This window comes from Ambystoma mexicanum, chromosome 3q, assembly GCF_040938575.1.
Source record: "Ambystoma mexicanum isolate Mex_15411 chromosome 3q, UKY_AmexF1_1, whole genome shotgun sequence".
Taxonomy (NCBI): Eukaryota; Metazoa; Chordata; class Amphibia; order Caudata; family Ambystomatidae; genus Ambystoma; species Ambystoma mexicanum.
Genome location: NC_090926.1, coordinates 1,288,968,513 through 1,288,983,425, shown reverse-complemented (window position 1 = coordinate 1,288,983,425; position 14,913 = coordinate 1,288,968,513). Strand labels below are relative to the sequence as shown.

Here is a 14,913-nt window from a genome sequence, read left to right as displayed (position 1 = left end):
TGCTGTGCCATAGGCAGACATCTAGTGGAAGCTGCGGAGTATTAGTTTGTTTTTCGAAATTCGAAAATGGGCGTCAACACAGGGCATGCCAGTAATACTATCCCTAGTGTGACGTCCACTGTACCCAAGATCCCTCACGCATCTAGGATCCTCAGATTGTATTTTTTCTGACATGAGGTAGCATGAGGAGTAGCGTGAGTACAGATAATCCAAGCAGATAGACAGAAAGGTAAGACTACAAGCAATCATGCGCCTTCTCTCGGAGGGGAGGAAGGGTGGGTCGCATGTGAATCTAAGCAGATACAAGCATCAGAAATACGATTACGGTGAGTAATGTATCCCTTCTGAGGCTTGTGGAATCTGCTTAGATCACATGCTGTGCATAGATTAGCGAGCAGTACCAGAAGAAGGAGGTGGGATGTGAGAAGGGTCATGAGCAAATAAGTGTCTTAGAACCGCTTGTCCCACTTGTGTATCTGCCTTGGAATGGGTGTCAATGCAGTAATGCTGAGTAAAAGTGTGAATAGAGCTCCAAGTAGCTGCTTTGCAAATGGTGTCAAGGGGAACATTTTCAATGAAAGCCAGAGTGGCCCAAATGCCTCTAGTAGAGTGGGCCCTTGGCGTAAAAGGCAGAGTCTTTTCAGAGAGTGAGTAACACAGCTGGATACAGTTAATAATCCACTTCGAGATGGCACCTTTAGAGACGCGATCCCCCTCTCTGCCTGTAGCTACGGAGACAAACAGTTGATCTGTTTTCCTTAGCGGTCTTGTTTTATTTACATAGTAGAGGACCGCCCTACGCACATCTAGGGTGTGTAGTTTCACCTCAGCCGAGCTTTGCGGGTTCTGGAAGAAAGCTGGAAGCTCAATGGACTGGTTTACATGGAATTTTGATATAAATTTAGGTGAGAACCTAGGGTGTGTGCGTAAAACCAGTTTGTCTTTATGGATAGTAAAGAAGGGATCCTGCACTGACAGAGCCTGAATTTCACTGACCCTTCTTATAGAAGTAATAGCTACTAAGAAGGCCGTTTTATAAGTCAGGTGTTTGAGACTGCTTTTATGCATGGGTTCGAAAGGGGGGCCCATGAGCTTGGATAGCACCACATTAAGGTCCCACCCTGGTGGTGGGTTTGAAATAGGAGGGTGAAGTCTCTTTACTCCTTCCATGAAGGCTTTAACTACTGGTACTTTCCACCACAACACCTTGCTATGGGAAGTGGTGTAAGCCGAGAGGGCTGCCAGGTGTACTTTCAGTGAGTTAAAAACCAATCCTGCATCTAGCAGGTGGAGCATGTATGTAACAATAGTGGAAGGAGTGCAATCAACCGGGTTGATTTGTCTACTCTGGCACCAGATAACGAACCTCTTCCACTTGTCAAAGTAACAGTGCCTTGTGTTTGGTTTCCTAGATTCCTTTAGGATGTCCATACACCTCTGTGGCAAATTGAGGTGTCCAAACTCTATGACCTCAGGAGCCATGCTGCCAGGTTCATTGAGTTGGGTTGCTGGTGCACTGTTTGACCTTGGTGCTGGGACAGTAGGTTGTACCAGGCTGGAGGTTTGATGGGCTCGCACACCGCCATCCTGCGTAGGTGTGGGAACCACGGTTGTCTTGCCCACATGGGAGCAACTAAGATGAGCGTCATCGATTCCTTGTTCATCTTGTTCACCACTTTCCTGATGAGGAGTTGGTGGAAAAGCGTACGCAAACATCCCTGACCAGTTCATCCACAGGGCGTTCCCCTGGGAGTCTGGTTGGGGGAACCTGGATGCAAATCCTGGGCATTGTCTGTTTTCGCTTGTGGCGAATAAGTCTATAGTGGGGAAACCCCACTGAGAGAAGAGATCTTCTACGACCTCTCTGTGAAGAACCCATTCGTGTTCCTCTGGGAGGGAGTCTCTGCTCAGAGCATCCGCTAGGGAATTGAGCTCCCCTGGACCATGTTGCGATGACAGGAAGATGTTCTGTCTGAGTGCCCATATCCAGATTTTCTGGGCAAGCTTGGACAGATTTGGCGAGCGAGTCCCTCCTTGCTTGTTCAGGTAGAACATGGCTGTAGTGCTGTCCGTCCGGATTTGCACTGACAGGTTTAGTAGATGGGGCTCGAACGCCTGAAGCGCTCTGAATACTGCCAGAAGCTCTAGCAGGTTGATGTGGTTCTTGACCACTGCGTGAGACCAGAGACCCTGAGCTGTGTGGTGGAGATGGTGAGCTCCCCACCCCGTCAGACATGCATCTGTAGAGACTACTCCCTGTACTTCGGGATCGTAAAAGGGTTTCCCCTTTGTGAGATTCTCTCTTGTCCACCAGTGGAGGCTTTGTACCAGTGTTGGCGAAACGACCACTAGACCCCTTGCCTGAGACCACTGTTTCGCCAACCATTCCTGCATGGGACGCATGCGCAGGCCATCATGCCCAGTAAACGCATTGCTTTGCGTACCGTTATTTGTTAACCGGACTGATAATGCGGAATTTGCAGTAGTATATTCCGAATTCTTTCTTCTGAAGGAAAGGTAAACCCCTCCTGGGTATCCAGGATTGCTCCTAGGAATTGTTTTGAGGTGCTTGGCACCAGGCTTGACTTCTTCTCGTTGATTGAGAAGCCTAATTCGTGGAGGAGGTTGATAGTCCTTTGAATGTTTGTCCTGCAAATTCCTGGGGTTTCCCCCGTTATGAGCCAGTCTTCCAGATAAGGGTACACTGGGATTGCCTCCCTGCGTAGGTGTGCAGCCGCCACCGCCAGTACCTTGGTGAATACCCTTGGTGCTGAAGCTATCCCGAAGGGCAGTACCTTGAATTGGTAGTGGCGACTGTCCGCCTTGAAGCGCAAGTACTTTCTGTGTGCTGGGAACATGGAAATATGAAAATAAGCATCTTTCATATCCAAGGTTGCCATGTAATCCCCCTTTTTTAGGAGGGGGATTACCTCTTGTAGCGTGGTCATATGAAATTTTTGGGGCTTGACATACTTGTTGGCAAGCCGTAAGTCCAATACTGGGCGCATTGTCAAGTCTTTCTTTGGCACAAGGAAGTAAGTTGAATAAATACCCTTGTTTACCTGGTGTCCCGGGACGAGTTCTATCGCGTCCTTTTGTAGAAGAATGGCGATCTCCTCGAGGAGAATCTTCTGATGTTCTAAGGAGTGTACTCTTTGTCGTGGAGGATGGTTCCGGGGATGCTTCAGTAGTTCTATACAGTACCCTGTGGATACTGTTGACAGCACCCATCTGTCTGATGTGATCCCTTCCCAAGCCTGGGTGAAGTTTGAAATACGTCCCCTTACTGGGGTTGCGTGAGAAGGGACCCTGAATTGAGCGTCACTGCTTCGCAGGTCTGGCTTCGAGTGCAGATGCTTCTTCAATGGTGAAGCGCAGGACTCTGAAGATGGACAGGAAGGGCCCTCTACTCTGGCTTCTCCGGCTCGCAGGAATATTCCCCTGTGCGTGAAAAGGGAGTATTACCTACTGACTGAGTTATGCTCAAGCCTCCCACTCTCTTCCAACCCTCCACGATACCCTTCCACGATTCCCCGTGAAGTCTCACCTTAGGGTCTGAAAGGACGAGCTCTCCATCCTGCTTCTGACGCAGGGGCGCGTTGAACCCAGTTACTTCACTGGATTGAGGTTGGATGGGAGTTCAGGTAAGCTTGATTATACTGGTAAGGTGCTGTAAAAGTTCTGTTGCAAGTTCAAAAGTTCAAGCTTTAAATAATAATGTTCATTGTCTTTTTTCAGGTGATGAATGAAGATTCCTTTGGAGACTTCTTGCAACAAAGCGCTGATGTTGATGTCTTTTCCCCATAGGGGCCGGGGTTCGGAATGCCGGAGATATGGCGCCGACCCGAAGTGAAACGTGCAGTTCCAGTAAAGTTCTGGTAAGTCCTAGATGAGCGCTCAGGTAATGTTTTTGCATTCGCTCATCTAATGTCTTTTTTTTTTTTTTTTACCCATAGGGGCCGGGGTCCTGCTTGGAAGCAGCAAGACCCGAAATGAAATGGGAATGACCCAACAGGTAAGTCTTAGAAGGAAACTGAGCTTTTCCTATTCCCTTCCTTCTCTCACCTCTTATTCTTGTCTTTTTCTCTAGGCTCTGAGAAGTGGCTGTGTATCCGGATGATCGCTGCTGAAGATGGAGGAACCCAGGAAAGGCGAGTGAAATGCAGCGCTGCAGCGATCATAACGAAATGCTTTTAAAAATGATGTCTTCCCTTTCAGGATCGTCGGTGATGTCTCCGTGGTGCAGATTAGCTGGTAGGTCTCTTGTCTCCCTTTGCAGGTGACCCAGGATGCTGACAGGCGTGGCTGAAGTCCAGATGCAGGAGCTGACACGGTGAGCGTCCAGCTGCGAGGAGCAGAACAACGCGAAGCGTGAGTTGCTGATCGGGTGTGGTTTAAATAGCTTTGAAGAGGTTCCAAGTGTGTATCCTTCCTCCGATCAGGTATGTATCCTTCCCCGACCACACCTGGGTGGAAAGTAGTCCCACAGGTAAAGTAGTTCCTATTCAGGCCTCAAGAGGGCCTGGATGTGGCAGCATGGTCTGCATCAGGTAAGTGCACATTAAAACACTTGAACACATGTCTAGCTTTATGAGCCTGGCGCCTAAGGCGCCAGGACAGAGGTCCAACATGAGCCTGGCACCTAAGGCGCCAGGACTGAGTCCAAAGGGCCCCAGCTTGGGCCCGCTGGCACTCCCCTGGGGGAAATGATGCCTGCCTCTGGGGTTGCTGGGTCGGACCTGGCTCCTTGGAGGTAGGCATCATGACAGTCACTGCTTTGGTGGAGGCGTGCCGCCTCCCTTGCTGGGGCTGCCTCTGCCTTTACCACAACCTCTCCTATTACCTCTGCCGTAACCCTGGGTAGACTGTTGGTTGTTGTTCCACTGTGTACCCTGCCCCTGGGAATAGTTAGATCCTCTCTGGGAATTTTGGCCGCGTGGGCGACGAAAATTACTATTCCCTCTCTGGTTAGGGGGTTTATTGGTTAACTGGCCAAGGGATTTGAGTGTCTCGTATTCGTCCTTGGCATTTTTCAGTGCGTCTTCGACCGCCTTCCCAAACAGATCGGCTTCCACCGGTTTGTCTAACAATGATGCCCGAGTTTCTGCCTTAAAACCAGACTGCCGTAACCACGCATGTCTCTTGATAACAGTACCTTCTGCTATCAATCTGCCTGCGTTGTCCGCGGCGTCGAAGGTTGCTTTCAAAATGCAACCAGACATGGCTCTACCCTCTGCGGAGATCCGAGCTAATTGGCCCTTTAACGGTTCAGGAGCAGAGGCTATGAGAGCCGCGACTTCTTCCCACTGATGGCAGTTGTAGCTGGCCAACGGGGTGGTGGAGTTAGCAATCCTTGCTTTATAGGCGGACGTTGAGGCTACCTTCCTGCCGAAACCGTATAGTTTTTTGCTCTCCTTGTCGGGAGGAGCTTCTGACGAAGACAAGGGTGTTCCAGCCCTCTTATGAGTGTTGGTAATAACTAGGGAGTCTGGCTTCAGATGTCCTCTTATATAGAGAGGGTCAGACTGAGCTGCCCTGAAAAGTTTTTCAACCCTGGGATTGACTGCTCTGGTGAGGTTTGGGTTCACCAGGGACGGATCTATTCTCCGCTGAATGGATTTAAGGATAGGGATGGTCTGGGCAACCAGCTTCCTTTCTCCCACTAACTCTTCTGCGAAGTCCCTTTCCTCCTGTACACCGTGGGTGTCAATGTGGAAATGTTCTGCTGCGCGAGCGAGAACCTCATTTAGGAGGGGCTGGTTATCGACCGGGGAGTCGGTAACTGGGGCTTCGTTCTCTACCGGCGAATCTACTCTGTATGTTTCCGGGTCATCCTCTTCTTCTTCCTGGTCCTCATCATCCCCATAGTAGCCCGTCCCGGTTTGCTCTTCTATCATACCAAAATCTTGGTCTCCACAAAAGGAAGCCTCTCCTGGATACCGAGAGTAAGGTGTTGCGTAAGGTTGTACCTCGAAGGGTTCAGACCTTATCAGGGTTTCAAACCGGGCCTTCTTATTCGGGGGGATAGGATCAGTAGAGCCTGAGGGTGTGGCCCCCTGTTGATCATACGAGAGGAAATGTTCTGGATTTTTATCATAAAAATCAGCCAACGAAGACATTCTTGACATGACCCTATCTGTCTTCACTGGACCATTTTTTGGAACTGGGAATGACTCTCTCAGCAAGTCTATGGGATTTATCTTGAGTAGCTTTGCTGGTTGTGGACCTATCAGCAGACCTGGACTTGTCTGTCTGTTTAGGGGGGTTGGAGTGTCTCACAGGTGTGGAAGAATGTACAGGTAGTTTCTTCTGCTGTTTTCCCCCCTCCCCGTGTCCCCTAGTGGCTCCCGTGTTTTTCGACGCCTGGCGTCGAGGATCGGGAGAGGTGTCCCTGTCCTTAGAGCGTGGGGCCTCGCTGGCTTTAATTGCGGGTTCCGCCTCCTGGAGCGCGGCCCGGGCGTGGAAGTCGTCTTCGTCTTCCGACGATCGAACTTCTGTTAGCCTAGGGAGCGAGGCACTCGAGTGGATGATTGCCTGGAGTCATGCGGCGATCTTGATCGAGAGCGCCCAGAGGACACCGAATCGGACCGTTCTGTCTGTGCCTCTTTCCGAGAACTCGACGTCGTCGAGTCTCGGTTGGACTTAGTGTGTTTAGTGTGTATAGTATGTGAAGCGCTTGCGTCGCCGGGGGTCTTCCCCATAGCCGCCCTGCCGGACGACCTTCCGAGGTCGGGGACCTGGGCTCGGCTGTCTTTCGACGCCGTAATGCCCTCGCCGTCCGAAAGTAGGGCGTCGCTGCCATCGCTGAAGGCGCCCTCCGCTGCCATGGCCGCCTGCCTGGCGTGGTGGGCCCAACGCTTCGTCGAACGGTCCTTAAGTGTCTTAGGTTTAAACCTACTACACGCTCTGCAGTTCGCTTCGGGGTGGTCCCTCGGCAAGCAGAGATTGCACGTGGCGTGCCTGTCGACCCAAGGGTATTTGCGGTTGCACTTGGGGCAGAATTGAAAAGGGGTACCCTCCATACGCACCTTGAGGCAGCGGGCTGTTAAGTGTAGGAAATATATAAGGTGTACCTATATACCAAGAGTGTAGAGTATGTACCACCCCCCACTCTCCCTACTTGCAGGGCCGAGGCCAGCGGCCTACCAGGCCCCAAATCCGTCGTGCAGCAGCCGACGGTCGATTTCTTCTCCAGCCGGCGTCGAAGTTCGACGTTGGGATGGGGAAGGATATCAATAGATTATTATTTTATAATTTTAGCAAAAGTATGGCTAAGGCCAGGGGACTCCGCAAGATGCTTCCGACCAGTATGGTGGAAAAAAACAATCTGAGGATCCTAGACACGTGAGGGATCTTGGGTACAGTGGACGTCACACTAGGGATAGTATTACTGGCACGCCCTGTGTCGACGCCCATCTTCGAATTTCAAAAACAAACTGTAATACTCCGCAGCTTCCACTACATGTTGGCCTATGCACAGCATGTGATCTAAGCAGATTCCACAAGCCTCAGAAATATATATACATACACACACTTTAATGTCTGCATTACATATTATTTTGTTTGATGATTTGCTGTTAATTTTTGTTTTTGTATTTGCACATTTATGGTGTTAGTTTATAACTTCTGAAATAAAGCTTTGAAGAAGAAATTCTTCCCTCACAAATAAGCAAAATTAATTTCAGCCAATAGCAGCCATTATGGATTGGGTACCTTGTTAACATATTTTTAACCACATGAATCATGGCCACCATAGACAACAATAATAAGCAATTAAAAACATGACTAATTAATGCAGCACAAAAGGGGAAAACACATTATTGTACCGAACAGGAGTCAAATACAACATGCATTTAAAAGCAGCATTCAACAGATCTCTCCCCAACTTAAACAGATACACTTGCTCCCACAAAATGGCTGATTTTATATCAAAGATTTCACCATGAAGCACAGGTTCCGCAACAGGAAGCAAGTGATCGGAAACAGGGGCCCGATACGTTACCTTCAAGGGCTCTGGCAGTGTTTTCTTTCTAATCAAAGCTAAAAACATAATTCCTTGTCCTACCTACCACAAGGTGGAGTAAGGTCCCAAAACAGTTGTGAATAGAGAGTGGCATAAATGACAGTAATTACAGCTGGAATGGCTAGTGTGTAATTGGAGAAAGCAGTGTACATAGTGGTGTCAGGGCGAGAACATGGAATACAGGGCCGACATGATACAAGTCTCAAAAGTCCCAATTCAGCAACACTTAACACTAGAGCGCATCTCTTCCTGGCGTAGGAGGGTATCACTACAAGATACCGAATCGCATTATTGCGAGGTGAAACTCTTGCATGCAAAACAACAATTTACCCCAAAGACATAGATGAGGGCTGGGTAAGGGTATTTAATAAAGTTGGAAGGGGGAAGGGCAGAGGCTGCAGGTTGGGAGGGCAGGGGGGTCTCCCCCAACATTAAAAATACAGCAAATGTGTCTTAAACGCAAGGTTTTCAACCTTGCACTAAAGAAGTCGGCATTTTCATGTAGATCCTCGTCGAAGTAGAGGAAGCAGCAGAGAAGGGAGAGAAGAGGGCTGCAGAGAGGGGCGTGGCGGATAAATTATTAAGGCACCTGTTGACCAAAGCCATCATACGCTGAAATATGCCAGGGGATCTTGGTAATTACCTGAGCAGCAGCAGGAGGCTTAGGAGGCTCTGGCGCATCATCTTCCCCCAGTACATCATCCAGCTCCGCCTACGAACAGAGACCGAGAGAGAGTCTGAAAATCAGAAAGTAACTAGAGCCTAAAGCAGCCATACCTGCAGCAGGGATTACCACAAGATGTTGGGAGGAAATGGCGTTTCACAGTTTTTTAGGACATTGAAGATCATTTTTGTTGTCAAACGTAGATTGTAGGTAACATTTCTGAAATGGACTTGAAAGGACAGTGCTACTATAGAAGGGCGGAATGCAGACAGAATAGAACCCCAAATAAGAATGTAATCTGAGTATGTGGAGACAGCACTGGAAGTCCTCCAAATGGAGAGGGCACGGTTTACCTTTTCCATCATGGCATAAAGAGCAATTGGGTCCCCCATCTCATGGGGACAGATGCAATTGTGTTATCCAGCAAATCAGGGCACGCTGCCCAAACTGAGACCACAATCCACTCGGAGTTCCCCTTGTGCTCCCATGCATTTTTGGCGAAAGCTCACAGTAGGTACAACCATAGAATCTCTCCTATCAAAGCAGTAAGAGTTCTGAGACTCTCAAATTACTAAGAACTGCCAAGTGCAACGTCTTGGGGGAGAGGAGGAAGCAAGAGCCGGTACATCATCTTTAAGGCAGGCAAAAGTGCTAAAAAACAAAATGTTTCCACATTCTACTTTACCATCAGATCATCATCGTTCTCCAGATCTTCATCATCGTCCTCACCATCTTCCTCGTCCAAATCTTTCATGCACATTGCAGCCATTCTCTCTATGTGTTCCATCGGCAGTGGGACTGGAACCAAGAGAAAAGTAAGAGTTCAACTCCATGAAAGGGAAAATACACGTGCAACAAAAGCCAAAGGCAATCTACAAGTAAAACAATGGGGCGAAGTGACTGTACTCAGAGGAGAAGGGTTCAGCTCTTTGCCCCTTATCTACATGAAAAACACCGAGCGCTGAAGTGGGGCTTACACACCCAAATGAGAGCTCAACTCCATGTAAGGAAAATGGACGTATAGTACAAAGAAGAACTGGTACGCAAAACAATCGCATCACAAAGTGTTCAGCAAGGGACATCTTGGTACTGATCAGAAGACTTCAGCTTTAAGTCGGGGTAAATGCCTGTACAACATCAAGTGCTGCCAAGGGAACAAGTGTGAGATATTTGGGAGGGACATCACACAACCTCTATATATTTCCAACAATGTGTGTGTATGTAGAAAGGGGCCTTTTGATAGAAAATAAAACAAGTGCTTGGGGTGGGAGCCGGTGTTACCATCCCAAACCTAGGCAAACAGTCTGTCCCCTGGCTCGGCTAGTGGTAGCTGTACTCAAATGATCAAGACTAGCTCTCAAGAGGGGAGTGTAATGGACACTAATAGAGGGTAGCACAGTATACTTTAGACGGGAGTAATGCCCCTACAGAGGTCTGTATTATATATAGCGAGAGGGTGCTTGGGATGTTCCGATAGTTTAGATAAGGTGTGTATCGGTGCTTTTGACAGCCTTAAATCATGCAACTAGGACAGGTTTCATTGTTTGCATGTTGATCAGGTACACTGGCTATTCTTGGCAGCAGCCCTATAAATCATGGAGTTCACGGCTTATTTAACAGCTGTAGCGCATCACCTAAAAGCCTCTGAATGTACCCACACTAGTTATTTAGATCAGGTTCCGCCTATCAAAGCTGCAATTGTGAAAAACAGAGATTGGAAGTGCTACTGATTAATCTACATAACCCATCAGGTAATGATAAAATGGAGGGGACGGTGGAATACCTATATGTCCTGAGTAACGCATGGCAAAATAACCATCCCTACTAGCCTTATTATCTGATCGGGGAATTAAATTGTCATCGCCCTAGATTTCCAAATCGGATGGTAACGATGTCTCAAGAGTATAGTTAATTTGGAAATCAGCAACATGTATGGGCCATAGATGCGGAGAAGAAGGAAGAGGCAGTTGTGGATTGCAGTCTTTGCTGTTTCTCTTTCACTCGTACCAATTGCTCCAGCTGCTAAACGCGAGTGATCAGGATTGCTTTTTACTTGGATAAATGGAACATATTATTCATGTATTGATTTTGTATTAACCACAGAAATGATTTGCACCTAATAAACTGATTGATCATGAGGCGATAGAAGTTTCAATTGGTCGTGTTCCTAGAGAACTAAGAGCGCGAATGATGGGCAACTTCAATGTCAATAATGGAGGGAACTGCATAGAAATCTGGAAAACGCTAGTGCCGAAATCATAGATGAGCTGATGGTAGTAAACACCCTGAGCTCTCCAACTTGGAGACTTTGAATAATATTACTAGCTTGGTTAGTGATAATCTAGCCACGGACCAGAGAAAAGGAACGGTCACTGCAGATAAGTCGCATTAGACTTTTTAGGATTGTATAACTGCATGTAAAAAGCAACAGTAAAGAAATTACTCAAATCAAAATACATACTCTAATAAAAGGAAACAAAAGAGTAAGAATTGGCATAAAATGCATAAGGGCACTGTGGCCTCAGCACAATGGAAACCTATGTATAATGTGCTGAAAGGTGAAGATGCAAAAAGAAATGCTGGCATATTTTCTATAAACACAACTCTGGCTAAATGAGCATGAGGGAAATAAGCCCCATTACCAGTGATGTTTGGGAAAATGATATGTTAACCCTTTAGCATCAAAGTACTACAGCAGCGAGTGGAGAAAGATGAACCCTGTAGCATCAAAATACTACAGCAGCGAGTGGAGAAAGATGAACCCTGTAGCATCAAAGTACTACAGCAGCGAGAGGAGAAAGATGAACCCTGTAGCATCAAAATACTACAGCAGCGAGTGGAGAAAGATGAACCCTGTAGCATCAAAGTACTACAGCAGCGAGTGGAGAAAGATGAACCCTTTAGCATCAAAGTACTACAGCAGCGAGAGGAGAAAGATGAACCCTGTAGCATCAAAGTACTACAGCAGCGAGAGTGGAGAAAGATGAACCCTGTAGCATCAAAATACTACAGCAGCGAGTGGAGAAAGATGAACCCTGTAGCATCAAAGTACTACAGCAGCGAGAGGAGAAAGATTTGCAGTTCAAGGCAGGAGACACTCCCAATTTCAGGTGCAAGAGCTTGAAAAGAAGATTTTAGATCTAAAGCCATCAAGAGGCTCTGGCCCAGGTGGGATCCCAAATGTAAAGCTATGGGCCAAGTCTCGGGAGGATAGCTCAGGGGCAACGTGCTCTCCTTGGAAGCAAGACGACACGGAGCACCACACTTTCGATCCCCAGGTCCACGCTTTGAAACCTCTGGGTATTAGGTCCGTTATAAATAACCCATCATATCATATCATATATTATGTATGTCATATTCCATGAACTTGTGATCACATGCCAGATTCCGATGTCATGGAGGAAGTCTGTGATGATTCCTATATATAAAAAAGGTATTCGAGTGTCCCGGCTAACTATCGAATACTAGCAATGATCGGCTCAAGTGCTAAGATTATTAGCAAGTTACTTTTGAGGTATATTAATGAGTGGCTTGAAGAAGACAACAATCAGGTTTTAGAAAGTGTTTTAATACGGTCACACATCTTTAGCTTTTATTGCATTTTATTTTGGATACTTTATCGAATAAACACAAGAAAGTATACGTGCGTATTATTGAATTTACCAAGGCTTTTGATCCTGTGGATAGACACATTTTATGGGAAAAGATGAAAGAAGGGAATTTACAAACAAATGTTATATTAAGTCTGCATTAGAACTCCTTTAGAAGGAGAACTTAGTAAAGAAATAGTAATTAATCATGGACTAAAACAAGGGGCCTGTTCTGTTCAATGTTTATTTGGCTAACTTAGGCAGGGCATTACAAAATTGTGATAACTCTTCACCCCGTATATCACAATACCCGATTGCATGGCTGTCGTATATCACAATACCCGATTGCATGGCTGTCGTATGCAGATGATATGGTCATTGTCGATCAGACTGATGGGCTTACAACGCAGCCTTAAGGAACTTGAGAAATATGCTGCAGAACATGGTCCAACTATGAATATACAAAAAACTGAAATGACCATAAACGCTAATAGAGGTATAATTAGACACTCCAGCGGACTGAACTGTAGGATTTTGCCAGTTTTCTTGAGGTGCTTAGACAAGGCTATATTCTCTAAAAATATTGAGAATAAAGTCTTCGCTAAATTTCCGGTTATTAGATCATTCACTGCAAGGACAGGAGGCCACTCCATAGAAGGATTGATACATTTGTATAAATATTGCATTGTGATGAGCATTTTATACGGCTTAGATGTGTTCTCTGCAAATGAAACTGTTAAGTATCCCTGAAGGGAATCTTTGGATGAAAGCCCTGGGGTTAGCTCAGGCGGTGCCAGTTGAAGCCATTTATAGTAAATTGGGGCTCATCTCACTTAGCACAAGAAAAATGATAGTTATGTGAAATCGTTATGTTAATGTTAAAGGATATTTGTACTGCGCACTATCAGCACCGGAGTGGTCCCCTGGCGATCTGGCGGCTCTGAAAGAGGGAGGGGGGCGGGGGGTGAGTTAGTGGGAATAAGCTGGAAAAATGCAAGAGAGCAGTGATGTGCTGTTGGCAGCTTCAGCCCGGTGGGTCCGTCGGCTGGGCTTGGGGTGTTCTACAGTCAGTAGTCATCCTGTGCTGTTGTGCAAGTCTATGTGCAGTTTGTTTTGTTGTTGCAGTATTGTGAAGTGTGTGCGGATTGCTGCGTTTTAGGCTTGTGGTTGTGTTTGGTTAGAGTTTGAGAGGTGTATGCAGAGGGATGAAATTGTTAGTGGTTTGGTTAGTTAGCATTGCTGTCCTTGCAGTTATGTCTAGGTCTGATGCTTGCTAACATTCACTATTCCAGCAGGGAGTGGCGCTTGCTAATTTCTGTATTCTGTCCAGATGTGAGCCAGGCTAGTGATCACAATTCCATTCAAGTGTTGCACTTGTCATCATTCACAGTTTTGTTTAAGTGTGGCGCATGCTAAAATTCACATTTCTATCTAGATGTGACGAAGGCTAGGGTTTAAATATTCCATCTAAACGTGGCGCATGTTGACGTTATTACACCAGTCTAAAGGTGGCGCAAGTGAATCTTGACCGTTCTCCATAGGTGTTGCACTAGTAACATCGGCTAGTCTGTTAGGGCGCAATGCAATGCAATGCAAAATTTACAGTTCAGCCGAGAGCGGATTTAGGCTGGTGGTCACAAGTCACTCCAAGTATGCATGTTGTAAAATCTATGGCAGTCTACGTTATGGAGAGGTAAGGTAGGGTGGCGAGGGCTTTCTGGAGTAGAGTAATTGCTCTAAACCCCACCCACGCCACACTCACAGTTTTGCTGGTGTCTGTTGACTGCTGGCTTCCTTTGCTTCCCCTGCAGACACCTGCCAACACTTCTTGAAGCCCCCCCCCTGTTGGAGCCGCCCTTTGCCTTGGGGCCCTTAGCCGGAGGGGCTGCCGGGCAGAGGGCTGCCCTGGGAAGTACCTTTAAGTCCAGGGAGTCAGCCAATCACAGGTGCGGGAGGCGGGCTGAGGGGCGGGGAGGACCACGAGAGTTGCTCTGTGCTGTTAGGCAGCACGCTGGGCCTGGGGCCTACGGGTGGAAGGCCCAAGATTTTAGAGAGGCCAGGGGGCTCCAGGGGACTCACCTGCTGACCGGGGATCGCCGGATGTTAATGCCGAGATCCCCCGGTTCAGCCAGCATACTATACATGCCTGGATCCAGGCAGCCAATCACGTTTGCGGGAGGGTTGGATGGTGGGCTGAGAGGCGGGGAGGACCACGAGAGTTGCTCTGTGCTGTTAGGCAGCACGCTGGGCATGGGGCCTACGGGTGGAAGGCCCAAGATTTTAGAGGGGTCAGGGGGCTCCAGGGGACTATAAAAATGCTGATGAATAATGATAATTCCCTCGATTCCCTTTTCCTGGAAAAAGATGGACATGTTAACAATAACACAGCCTTGACATTTTGGATAAAAGATATTAAAGACTTTCTTGAGAAGATTGGATGCTCATGTAACCCTACTGATAATCTGGCATATTAATTTTTGTATATAAAACAAAAAATCTGATATTTGGGACCGAAATATGACAAGTACCTATTTAATGGGAAAAAAGAACTATGGAGAATATTCGAGACAAGCATTTCCAGTGAATGCGCCTTGTATATACTTAAGAAATTTACAAAAACGTGCAAGTGAGACGGT

At 47.2% G+C, this 14,913-nt stretch overlaps 1 protein-coding gene across 3 annotated transcripts in view; it reads right to left on the bottom strand.

Moving 5' to 3' along the window:
• CC2D1A (coiled-coil and C2 domain containing 1A) overlaps positions 1-14,913 on the bottom strand; it is a 988,624-nt gene that overhangs the window by 898,852 nt on the left and 74,859 nt on the right. For all 3 annotated transcript variants that reach the window (XM_069604374.1, XM_069604377.1, XM_069604375.1), the window contains 2 exons: positions 9,373-9,485; positions 8,667-8,735 (listed from right to left, as the gene is read on the bottom strand). In XM_069604374.1, coding sequence (XP_069460475.1) covers positions 8,667-8,735; positions 9,373-9,485 — 182 coding nt within the window. The remainder of the gene's footprint in view (positions 1-8,666; positions 8,736-9,372; positions 9,486-14,913) is intronic.